Source organism: Myotis brandtii, unplaced genomic scaffold (genome assembly GCF_000412655.1).
Source record: "Myotis brandtii unplaced genomic scaffold, ASM41265v1 scaffold240, whole genome shotgun sequence".
NCBI lineage: Eukaryota > Metazoa > Chordata > Mammalia > Chiroptera > Vespertilionidae > Myotis > Myotis brandtii.
The window spans coordinates 4,818,452-4,831,429 of record NW_005359064.1 but is presented as its reverse complement, the minus strand read 5'-3'; the positions used below and the strand labels follow the sequence as shown (position 1 = coordinate 4,831,429).

The following is a 12,978-nucleotide window of genomic DNA, read 5'->3' as shown; positions in this document are numbered from 1 at the left end:
GGCAGAATGGTTAGGGGTGCTCAGGCAGGCAGGCAGGCAGGTGAGCGGTTAGGAGCCAGTGGTCCCGGATTGCGAGAGGGATGTCCAACTGCTGGTTTAGGCCCAATCCCTCTGGGACCCACGAGGGGTCCCAGATTGGAGAGGGTGCAGGCCGGGCTGAGGGACACCCCCCGTGCACGAATTTCATGCACCAAGCCACTAGTATTATTTAAAAGACTTCGATGTGAGGCAGAACTGAATGAGCACCCTCCATGCACACCCCCGAGTAGCAGATGCACAGGGCCTGCTGACACCTGAGAGTCAGACAGGAGATGGACAGAAGCCCCATGGTAGTCCAGGACCTACACCAAGCACCATGCAGGTACTGTCTGTAGCGGGAGCAGGTACGAGGAAGCACCCTGAGACAGATAAGCAATGTCTCCAAAAAGTCTGCTTGGAAAGCAGGAGAGCACAGATTAACCCTGCAGTGATCAGATTCACAGCCTGCTAAACAGAAGGTTTTGGTTCTACCCTAAAAGTGTCTGAAGCCAAAGCAACTACAAAGCCCTCACCTTGCTCAACTACAGACTAGCTTTACTCATCCACCCACACTAATAGCCTGTCAAAAGAAGAAGAGTGGCATTTCTGGGCATAAACACTATTTACTTCAGTCTCTACTGTTCTGCACATGATGTCCAGTGCAAATCAAAAATTACAAGGCACATAAGGCTACAGGAAAATAGGACCCATTATCAAGAGAGAAAACAGTCTATTGAACCAAACCCAGAGATGACCCAGATGTTGGAATTATCAGGTAGAGATTTTAGAATAACTATAATAAATATGGAAAAAGTGGATAACATATGTAAACAGTAGGGAATTTCAGCAGAAAAATGGAAACCATAAAAAAATGCCAAATGCAAAAAGAATCAGTTAAAGTGGAAATTCATGACTCTTCACAAAGAGCCCACCAGGCTATCTCCAGGAAAAAAAAAAATCCTCATTTTACAGATCAGAAGACTGAAACTGACGGGTACCACCATGCCATGAAACTTCTCATAGGAATGAAAACCACTGAGGAACTGAGACCACTATCAGTGCCGCTGCCCCACCCCCATCCCCCAGCTCCTTGAAGCATCTATTTCGTCAGAAACCTAAAAAATTAAAATCTCCAGAACTGCACTGCCCAGTCTAGGGGTCAGCAAACTACAGCCCACCAGCAGGATCCAATCTACAGCCTCTTTCAGTATGGCCTCTGAGCTAAGAATGGTTTTTACATTTCTTTAGAACTATAGAAACAACAACAAAGAACACATGACAGAGACCATATGTGGCTTATAAAACCTGAAATATTTACTATCTGGCTCTCTTTACAGAGAAAGTGTGTCAATCCTGATCTAATCTAGAAAAAAACAACTCAGCAAGACTTAAGGAAACAAAGAAAGGGCTATTGATATCCTGCTCTCTTTTTTTCCAGATTATGCCTTTTACCAGCCCTCTAAGTGCTGACAAGTAGATCTCCATAGGGATTCAAGATCTATCTGTGGCTCAAACTGGAGGAAGCTTACGGACAAAGCCACCAAAGTCCCCAGACCTGAGTTACCAAAGTCCTACTCTCTGCCTGTTCCACACAAGTTAAATCCAAAGTCCCTAAATCTCTGATGAGTAGTCATATAAACTGCTTTCCTGACTCCAAGATATCATACTGAAAGGTGTTTCTTTGTTGTGCTTTGTTTGATTGTATGAAAAGGTCAGATCTATGAGTTGCTATCCATTCTAGGAAAGGCTAAAATGAGTACTTGCTTCCACCTACTAGTATTTGCAATGGGGTACTGCAATGAGGCCTCAAGGAGCTGACAAAGGACTCTATGCAAAGTTTCTGAATCAAAAGATACCTCCTCACATTCTCAGTCACTTGAGATCTGCCATTCCATAACCATCTGCTGTGCATTTACAATTTGCTGAGCATTACAAAGAAGATCAAAGTGATCTCACCTAGAGAGAGGGCACAGTTTCTATCCTCGAGGAGCCTATAATCTGAGGAACAAGACTTACAAAGATGTAGGAGGGGAGAATTAGAAATAAAAGGCTATAGCTGTAGTAAAACCAAAATAAATCTTTCATTTCACTCATGATTTCAAAAAACTGCAATTCAAAAACTCTTGAATCTGGTATTTTCTTAAAATTCTGGTTATAGACTTCATAGAGCTAAGGTAGCAGCTTCTCAGATGTCTGAACAATGAAAAGAATGCAATAGATAAAACTCCCTGCAAACTGGAAAGCAAAACAGGACAGCCACTTTTCCTGTGCAAGTCCTGATGGGCACATTCGGGTAAAGAAGCACTGTTACTGCCCTGTGTTCAGCATTGAGTAGAAGAGAGGCTCTCTGTTCTTGTGAGTCTCTTTTGAGGATGAAGAAAACCTTCCCCTAGAGATCCCTGTCACACTTGCAGAATTTCACTCCAGGCCCAGGCCTAAACTGAGCTCTCCTATCTGCCATACCCACCACTCCCCTAGCCTCCAGCCAAATGCCTGGTCTTCTCCCAGCCACTGGCCTTTGCTCCTGCAGTATCCTTCATCTGCAACAGCCTTTCTTACTCTTCTTCACTTGGCAAACTTCTCTTCAGTCTTTAAGATCCGCTCACAGGTCACCTCTTCTTACAAGACTTTCCCACCACACCAAGAAGAGACTAGTGTTGCTGCCTCCTTCCCCCTCTGGATATTGAAACACTCTATGGTCACTTCTGAGAACAGTAACTCTCCTAATGAATAGATCTTCTCAAACAGAGGGACTGTAGCTTATTTTTCTGTAACAATTTTTTATTTTTCAATTACAGTTGACATGCAATATCATATTAGTTTCAGGTGTACAACATAGTGATTAGACATTATAAAACTTACTAAGTGATCATCACGCCAATAAATATAGTACCCATCTGATACCATACACAGTTATTATAAGACTAGAGGCCCAGTGCACAAAATTCGTGCACAGGTAGGGTCCCTAGGCCTGGCAGGCAATCAGGGCCAATCGGGGCCTTCTGGCTGCCAGCTGGGGCCTTTCTTTGTTCCACACCTCCCCATGGTAGTCAGCACACATCATAGCAAGCAAGCGAACTCCCAGTCTCCCAGTTGAACTCCCAAGGGGACACTTTGCATATTAGCCTTTTATCCTATATAATAAAGAGGTAATATGCAAATTGACCATCATGCCCTCACGTAAGATTGCTGCCCCCATGTGGGCACAAGATGGCCACCACAAGATGGTCGATAGGGGAGGGCAGTTGTGGGCGATCGGGCCGGCAGAAGAGGGCAGTTAGGGGTGACCGGGCTGACAGGGGAGGGCAGTTGGGGGAAACCAGACCTGCAGGAGATGGCAGTTGGGGATGACCGGGCCTGCAGGGGAGGGAGGGCAGTTGGGGGGGGACCAACCCTGTAGGGGATGGCAGTTAGGGGCGACCAAGCCGGCAGGGGAGGGCAGTTAGGGGTGACTGGGCCGGCAGGGGAGGACAGTTGAGGGCGACCAAGCCAGCAGGGGAGCAGTTAGGCATCGATCAGGCTGGTAGGGGAGTGGTTAGGGGGTGATCAGGCTGGCAGGCAGAAGCAGTGAGGGGCAATCAGGCAGGCAGGCGAGCGGTTGAGAGCCAGCAGTCCTGGATTGTGAGAGGGATGTCCGACTGCCCTCTTGGCAGTCAGACATCCCTTGGGGGGTCCCAGATTGGAAAGGGTGCAGGCTGGGCTGAGGGACAACCCCCCCACCCCGTGCATGAATTTCGTGCACCAGGTCTCTAGTAGATAGATAGATAGATAGATAGATAGATAGAAGATAAGTAGGTAGATAGATAGATAGATAGATAGATAGATAGATTATGGTAGACTATATTCCCTGTGCTGCACTTTATATCCCCATGACTATTCTGTAACTACCAATTTGTACTACTTAATCCCTTCACCATTTTCATCCATCCCCCAACCTTCCTCCCATCTAGCAACTGTCAAAATATTCTCTGTATCTATTAGTCTGTTTCTGTTCTGCTTATTCATTTATTTTGTTTTTTTAGGTACCACATATAAATAAAATCATATGGCATTTGTCTTCCTCTGTCTGACTTCACTCAACACAATAGTCTCTAGGTCCATTCATGTTGTTGCAGATGGCAAGATTTCATTCTTTTTTTGACTGAGTCATATTCCATTGCATATACATATCACTTCTTTGTTACCCACCCATCTATTGGTTGCTTCTATATCTTGGCAATTGTAAATAATACTGTAATGACACTTAGGTTGCTTCTTTTTTAAAAAAATATATTTTATTGATTTTTTACAGAGAGGAAGGGAGAGGGATAGAGAGTTAGAAACATCGATGAGAGAGAAACATCGATCAGCTGCCTCCTGCACACCCCCTAACTGGGGATGTGCCCGCAACCAAGGTACATGCCCTTGACCGGAATCGAACCTGGGACCCTTGAGTCCGCAGGCCGACGCTCTATCCACTGAGCCAAACCGGTTAGGGCAGGTTGCTTCTACATCTTGGCTATTGTAAATAATACTGTAATGAACATATAAATATACTAGAGGCCTGGAGCAAGGATTTGTGCACCGGTGGGGTCCCTCGACCTGGCCTGTGGGGATTGGGCTGAAACTGGCTCTCTGACATCCCCTGAGGGATCCCAGATTGCGAGAGGGCAGTTCTCGGGTGATGCACCCCGGAATCGGGCTCCCTCCTCTCTGGTTCCAGGTGTGTCACCCAAGAACTGCAGCTCCCAAGTCACAGCAGCTCCTGTGTTGAGCATCTGCCCCCTGGTGGTCAGTGCGCATCATAGCTGCTGGCCGGTCAGCTGGTTGCTTAGGCTTTTATATGTATAGCTGTCTTTTCAACTTAGTGTTTGAGTTTCTTTGCATAAATACCCAGAAGTGATTTTTTTCCCTCCCAATTTTAACCATCACATGAGGGTAAGGGACCAGCCAACTCCAAGTCTCCTCTCCTCCTACCAGTCTCAATATGGCTTCTTCTTTATATCCTTAGTTGTAAGACTTCTGTTCAGCTAGATTTCAGGAAATCAGGCTATATCTTACTTATTTCCGTTCACCAAGAAATTAACCCAATGCCTAACATATAACAGGAATACAGAGAAAATTTTATATAAGTTGCTCACCAAAAAAGAAAAGAAATTAAAGTTTTTATTTCCTATCACATATAATGCAATCATGTATACCTAATCATATGTATCAAGACTCTAACAGGCAAGGTTATAAATTTCATTCTTCCCTAAAGTAAAGCCACTGCCAAGCCTGTATTGCTCCATCCACTGGATTTTTAAAGCTCTTCCCATCAGAAAAATCAGCCCAAGAAATCACTCTGTTCTTTCTTATTTCTCTCTGGAATGTTTTGGACTCCAAAACATTGATTGATACCAACTTCCTCCCCCACCCAATTCAGAGAGAAACACACCTCACATAGGCTCAATTGATACCCAGGGCCATTGCCCCAATTATAACTGGGCTTTATCAGTCAGCAAGTGGCAAGAATCAGGCATAAACATACTCAAAAACAGTTCATCACTGATGCACTAGATGGGAAATGATAACATTTTTGTTATCAGAAGTAGGTTATACAAATGATTGCCTTTCCTTGTCATTAGTTTTATGAACTTTTCCCAATAATGAGCTGAATCATTCCTTATGCAGAAAGGGATTTAAAAATCAATATTGTAAAAGTCAGAGGCAAAAAGACAGGGCAGAAGCACACATTAAATGTCAAACTGCACTCAGCCAACTCAAAAGGAAATCCTTCAGGCAAGGCTACAGGTTCAAGAATGCAGGGCTTGCCCTAACCGGTTTGGCTCAGTGGATAGAGCGTCGGCCTTCGGACTGAAGGGTCCTGGGTTCGATTCCGGCCAAGGGCATGTACCTTGCTTGCGGGCACATCCCCAGTAGGGGCTGTGCAGGAGGCAGCTGATCGATGTTTCTCTCTCATCTATATTTCTAACTCTCTATCCCTCTCCCTTCCTTTCTGTAAAAATCAATAAAATATATTTTTAAAAAATAAAATAAAATAAAATAAAATAAAATACCGCCTCAGTGTCAGACCGGTATGAGATTAAAAAAAAGAAAAAAAAAAGAATGCAGGACTTGCAGACACTAGTCAGAGTAGCCACCGAGAACAAGTGGGCAGCCAGCTCATGCCAGGGGCCATGCCTGCTTTGCCTCGGGGTTCAACCTGGCCTCCTCACAAGGAGGATGTGCTGTGATCCCAGCACCCTTATGTGCTCTGCCTAGCGGGCTCCTTCAATCCTTGCATCTGGAAGACACAGATGAAGAAAGAAAATTCTCTATGCTGCTGGTCAGGTTCTTCTCTCCATCTTTCTCCTCTTATTTAAATCCTTCAAAGTACAGTTTTGAAATGATCTCCACTAAAAGTACATGCTAACCACACCAACCTAAATGGAAGTGATGGTTACAGCTTTGCTCAGGTGAGTACCTCGTGCCCCTACTGATTTATAGAACAGGGCCTGGGACTAACTTCCCTTCTCCTCTGTTCACACCGAGTATTGAATGTGATTGTAAGCCTTTAAAACTGGGCTCTGCATCTGCTATAATACCAAGCAACAGAAACTAACTGCAGCTAACTGAAGCTAAGGAGAGTTGATGGCAGGTTACCAGCAGATGATCTAATCCTCAAGAAGGTAGGAGAACCAGACAGGAAATCCTCAGGCAAGGCTACAGGTTCAAGGGTGCAGGGCTTGCGGACACTAGTCAGAGTAGACATGGAGAACAAGTGGGCAGCCAGCTCATGCCAGAGGCCATGCCTGTTTTGCCTCGGGGTTCAACCTGGCCTCCTCACAAGGAGGATGTGCTGCCTCACAGGATGACAGCCTCAGGATGACAGTCCTGGTCAGCCATTCAACAAATAACCCCACCGTGACCCCCCACCTAGGCCTCCCACCTTGGCCTCCTCATTCACTCAAAACTGAAAGTCCCTGAAGAGAGGATCTGACTGGTTGGCCTTGGGCCCTGTGCTCTGATCCTCCCAGTACCCGTGACAGGGGGAGAGAAGAGATCTAGCTTCCATAGAGGAAGTCAGACATTAGAATTGGAATCCCTGCAAGATGACACAACATCAAGAAACAGGTAAGTTTCCAAAAGAAAATAGGGCCACTAAATGCATGAAGAAAAGTAGTTACTAAACATCTTCAAAACAAAGGAAGTCACTTGCTTCACTATTCCCTAGGAACTCTGGTTCAGAAGGGCATTATCCGTCCAGACATTTTGGGGTGGGACTCAAGTAATGATGTTATCTCCTATCCTGTAAAGTTTCCCTCCATTTAAAAACTACCCACCTGTACTGGAGGTCATTTACGTTTCTTCCCACTTGTACAGGTTCTCTTGCAGGAAGAAGGGCCCAACTCTCTTCTTTGCAGGTAGAGAAGGGAAGCTGTGAATTCCCGTTCACTATAATTAACACATTCCAGGTGAGAACAGATAGCACACCTGGAAGCTGCAATTTTTCATGCTAGATGACTGTCCTAGGTGGCCAACCAATTGATTAACCCTTCATCTCCAGGACCAGGGTCCTTTTGACTTGGTTTTCAAACTGCCTGCAAAGGGGTGACAACCTGCCTGCCCCTCAGACACTAACTGCAAGAGCCTCTAAAACTGTGTTCTCACCCCAGTTTCTCTCTATATTACATAACTGATTCTTCACCAGGATGCCACGGAGTTCTAAAAACACAAGTCAAATCACATCATCCCTATCCTTACGAACTTCTGGGAATCCTCTGCAGTTTCAGAGTCACTGTGAGCTATATTGTGGGTTAACTACTCATGATATCTAAGGCCTCCTCTAAACTGTCTTCATACCTCACTCACTCCTTCTCGGGACCCATCACCTCCTGGATATCCACCTATCTCAGCCCAGCTGCTCCCTCGGCCTGGGGGACCCACATTGCTCAAGGCTGAGACCAATGCCATCTCTTCCACCTGCAGTTGACACCATTGCCTCTGCATTCCCAAGCATATTATCTTCACCTTCATTTCACACTTAATGTAACCGATTTGGCCTTTTTCAAAGTTTTTGTATAAGTCTGCCTTCCCCACTAGACTGAACATTTCCCAAGGGACAGGATCCTACCTTGTTTGTATTTCTCAGAGAGGGTCTAGTTCAGCCAACATTTCTTATGTGATTACTGTACACTTTGACCATCTGTGCACTCACAGCAGAATAGACTCCCATCAGTTAAGTCTATTAATAACAATAGCACACATTCATGATCTGCCAGGGAGCACTAAGCCCTGCACAGTTACTTATCACCTCCACTGATCCCTTGGGCAATACTGTGTGCAAACATCCTGATCTTCAAACAAGGCTCATGGACACCGGAGGATGTGTTCATGCTAACAAGTACGGAGCTAGGATTCACACCCAGGCTGCCTAACTCTACAAACTTAACATCTCATTTACTGCATGGCCCAAGACCCAGTCTTCTCCCTTCACACATACCACTGCAGCACTTACACCTGTTAAGTTTCAGATCCGAACAAAGCCATCAAATGATCCAGCCCTTAAACTATAGACCTGAGGTCCCCAGAGACTGAAAACACAGACCAGAGGTAGCAACGCGTATCAGCACCAGAGCAAGGGTCATAAGAACTCAGGTTCCTGGTTCCTAAAAATACACCCTTTCCACAAGGTGACTCAGAGGACAGCCTGGGCCCCGGGCTTCAGACAAATCAGGTCATAGGCCTGACCCCTGCTTCCCTGCATTGTGAGAGCATAAAAGGCCAGCTCAGGAAGATCAGCACTCACCAGCACGGCTGACTTCTGCTTCTCCTGGTCATGGCTGTCCTCCCCGCGGTGCAGGGATGCATTCCGGTACTTCGTGGCTGCCTCTCTTTCCCTCTTTGCCGCCTGAAACAGCTCATCCTGGGCTATAGCCTGCTTCTGTTTATACCTGTGCCAGGAGAGACATGAAAGAAGCAGGAGCAGATATAATGACTTGGCAGAAGGTAGCCAAGAAAAAGTTTGTGCACTCACTTCAGCTGACCAGGGAACTGGGATCTGTGGGCCAATGGAACTTAAATCTAACACTAGCCAGAGAGAGTACTGTGAAAGCTCATACCGTCTGACCCCTCAGAAGTCAGGCATCAGTGACAGTGCCCGAGGCAAGGGGATACAGTGACTCTCTCAGCCAGAACAATATGGATTAAGAACAGAGGAGAGCTGACTACCAAGTGAGGAGTCAGGCAGTCATATCCCAAATGATAAATTCTTGGGGCAAGATTTCAATCCCTCGCTAGCCACTCTTTCAAAGTGGATTGGAAGGGTAGAAAACCCACCTTCCCTGCCTCCACTTGAGTGCTTGAAGATTTTTAGATACAGCAGCCCTCTGTTTTGAACATGTAACTCTTCATTCTGAATCTGTCCCTAACCTTTGAACTGTTTATGGGCTTTTTGCCCAGTAAAATAATCCTAAAGAGAGAAAAAAGTTACTAGTACTAAGATGCTGTTAGTATTATTTATTATAGTGTAAAATATGCAAACAACTGAAATGTCTTTTAACTTGACCTTGATTGTTGGACATCTGCTATAATCACATAATGGTATATTATATCATCATTATGAAATACATTATTTGATTTGTTTATAGGTTGAATCTAAAAATTGAGCATCAATAAACTACTTTTAGCAATAAAAATGTTTAAAAAGCAGGTGTAACAAATGGAAAAAAATTATAATACTAAGTGAAAACAGCAAAATATAAAATTATATATGACTGAAAAAATAATCCTAAACTAAGGAAAAGAACACATTTGAAAGAAACATTCCAAAATACTAACAGTGGTTGTCTTGAAATGGTGAACCTATGGATCAATTTGTTCATTTTAAATATTTTTCTAAGTCTTTCATTAGCATGTATCACTTGATCATTTTTTTCACTGTTTAAAAGTACCCAAAAAGGGGTTCAAGTTAGTTATTCTTGGAGAGGCCTCTTAGGATTAGTGAGGTAAAATTCTTAGGCTGTCAATCTTAATCCATGACTATGGAACAGACCTGTAAGGCTGACTTACTGAAGGAAAAAAAACAACTGTGATTGACACTTCACCCCTTAAACAAATTCACTTGGTCCTTTATCTGTCCTCAAGGGTGTTAAAGAGGTTATCAATAACAACTACAGCTAGCATTCATTGAGAACTCTGTGTGCCAGGCACTGTGTGTACTTTTTATACATTAACATATTTAATCACGACAATACTCCATGAAAGGGGTACTCAAATTATGTCCTTCTCAGAGGCCTAGAGAGATGCAATGATTTTCCAGGGTCACATTTCCAGTAAATTGTAAAATCAGAATGCAAACCTGCACTCCAGGAGGGCCTCTGTGCCTTAACCACTATTCTACAAGCCGCAGGAGGAGAAGCAGGTTCCAGTTCAGAGGTATGGCCAGCTCTCCAGGGTTTGGCCTATGCTGATGGGAAGTGTCACCAGCATCCTAGAGCCAAGCCCATCTCACCAATTACAGCTAGAATTGTGAGGGTCCACTTTCTCCTTCATACCTCTAAAAATATGCCTGCACATGCACACAGGCACAGAAGGCACAGACACTCAACTATTTAGTCCTGGCTTTTTCAAGTGAATTTTTTGAAAACATTAACAATCAATGTCCACATGCCCCATTTGGTGTTTCTTCACCTTTAAACTAGGACCAGTACCACCTATACCATAGGGTTGTCTTGCAATCTAAATAAGACAAAGTATGTGAGACAAACCCTAGAGCAGGGGTGGGCAACCCCTGGCACGTGTGCCAAACATGGCACGCCAGTAACTTTTGCTGGCACACGAAACCCTCTCTTATAATCTTCCATTTACAATTTTTTTCTTAATATCGACTTTTTTATTTTTCAGATAAATTCAGTGTAGGTGCATCTTAGATAAATAAATAATTTTACATGACAAGTTATCTTAAAGACCATAGACATGGATTGACGAGAGAGGGGAAGAGCAATTTCTATGCCTCTGCCTTAACTCTCCCTGCCTTCCTAGAACCGACCAGTGTTTTGGTTTCATCCACATACGCTTGTGAGTCTTTGTTATCAGTGATGAATTTTGTTAAGGCTCGTAATAGGAGTAGCCTGACGGATGAAAGTAGTAGCTCGTGCATATCTCTGAAGGGCACGAAATATAAACCTGATGTAAAATCTCTGTCATCAGTGATGCAGCAGCAAAAGTGCCACTAATAATATCAAACAGAGTCATAAAGTTTTCTGTCAGACTATCAGTGTACATGTATACATTAAAAAATAAATGTATTTTTCATCATCATAGACTGTGTTTTTGTCGCTCGAATGAATTTTATTATTTCTTCAAGGTTCTTCACATACATACACCTTAAGAGATATCAAGTAGGCGTAACATGTTCTCAAAAAATTAGGGTTGGCACGCAGAAGAATTTTGAGTCAGAGATTTTGCTGGTTTTGGCACGCACTCACATAAAGGTTGCCTACCCCTGCCCTAGAGCCTTCAGACCAGAGAAAGGTCCCCAGTCAGGAAAGAATGGTCAGCCAGAGCTCAGAGCCAGCGGTGAGTAGGCACTCACACTCACCTCTTAAGGAGATCCTCCTCCGCCCCCAAGGGCTGCTGGGCACCACCATTCTCCGACTTGGGCAGCTTGGAGTCTGCAAGGGACAAGAAGAAAAGGCCTGTAAGTAGCACCCCCACATAAATGACAGCATAGTGGTCATCTAGGAAATGGACTTAGGAATGTGCTCCTATAGATGGACATGCCCCAGGGATGGACACATCCTCGATCCAGCTGTTCTGGAGAGCGATGGCCCAAAGGCCTTCCACTCCCTCCTTCTACACCAAGACATCTTACTGCATGGGACTGGAAGGAAGCAGAACTATTTGAATGCAGTGTTTCAAATCCATCCCTACTCACTCTACAATTACTTGGAATCTAGGTCATCTATTAAACACAGGCCAGGAACAGATAAGTAACCACTTAATGCTGAAAGGACAGCCTCCAGGGTCTGGGTTTGACATAGAGAAAGGGAGGGAAGAGGAGGTTCCTTAAATCTTGCTTCCTTTAGTACCCCATTCTACAAATTTCTAATCCTGAATGTGGCAAGCATCCCCTATTCGTTGTATTTTATATATCATTTAATCTGGATCACCTCTAGAATTATTGAGTTCTTTAAGTTGTTATAGTAAGTCTATCTTTTGATGGCCTTGAACTTGGAGATTTTTGAGCATTTCCAATTCACTCTACTCTCTTCACCACTTGGTGATACTGAAGGTTTTGTTCTCCTCCCCCACCCTTTATCCTTCTCAAACCATCTCTCAGTCAAATTTCAACACTTTTCTGTGGCCTTGGCCAAATGTCCTACACCTCCATCATAGTTTCCTGAAACGGCAGTGACTAGGACTGCACAAATATTTTAGAAGAGTCAGGCTTTGTGAAAGAATATGTGAGGATTTGTATTTCATTCCCAAGACCTTTTAAAGCATGCTGAACTCACAGACTGAAGCACTCAACCCTTCAGAGAGTAATTTCCAAAAGTAATCATCCTATGATTTGCACTTTCAGACTCCCTACAGAAGGATGGGCACAGCGGTGCTCCAGCCTGATGGTGGCGGGGGGGGGACGACAGGGGCGCACTCCTAAATGCTCCATAGTAACATGACAGGTTCTCAAATGGAAATAAAAAATAGTATACTGCTTACCAGTTCTTTTTTTTTTAATTTCTTTATTGGTTAAGGTATTACAAATGTGTCCTCATCCCCCCATTAACCCCCAACTCCCCCCCTACTCATGTTCTCATCCCCCTGTTGTCCATGTCCATTGGTTTGGCTTATATGCATGCATACAAGTCCTTTGGTTGATCTCTTCCCTTTACCCCCACCCTCCCCTACTTTCCCTCTGGGGATTGATAGTCTGATCGCTGTTTCTCTGTCTTTGGATCTGTCCCTGTTCATCAGTCTATGTAGTTCTCTATATTC

The 12,978-nt window shown here is 44.3% G+C and overlaps 1 protein-coding gene across 1 annotated transcript in view; it reads right to left on the bottom strand.

The window, feature by feature from the left end:
* Positions 1–12,978, bottom strand: part of CHCHD6 (coiled-coil-helix-coiled-coil-helix domain containing 6) — a 220,330-nt gene that overhangs the window by 188,207 nt on the left and 19,145 nt on the right. The window contains exons 3-4 of the mRNA XM_005866942.2: positions 11,582–11,654; positions 8,789–8,933 (exon numbers count right to left, since the gene is read on the bottom strand). Of these exons, the coding sequence (XP_005867004.1) occupies positions 8,789–8,933; positions 11,582–11,654 (218 nt within the window). The remainder of the gene's footprint in view (positions 1–8,788; positions 8,934–11,581; positions 11,655–12,978) is intronic.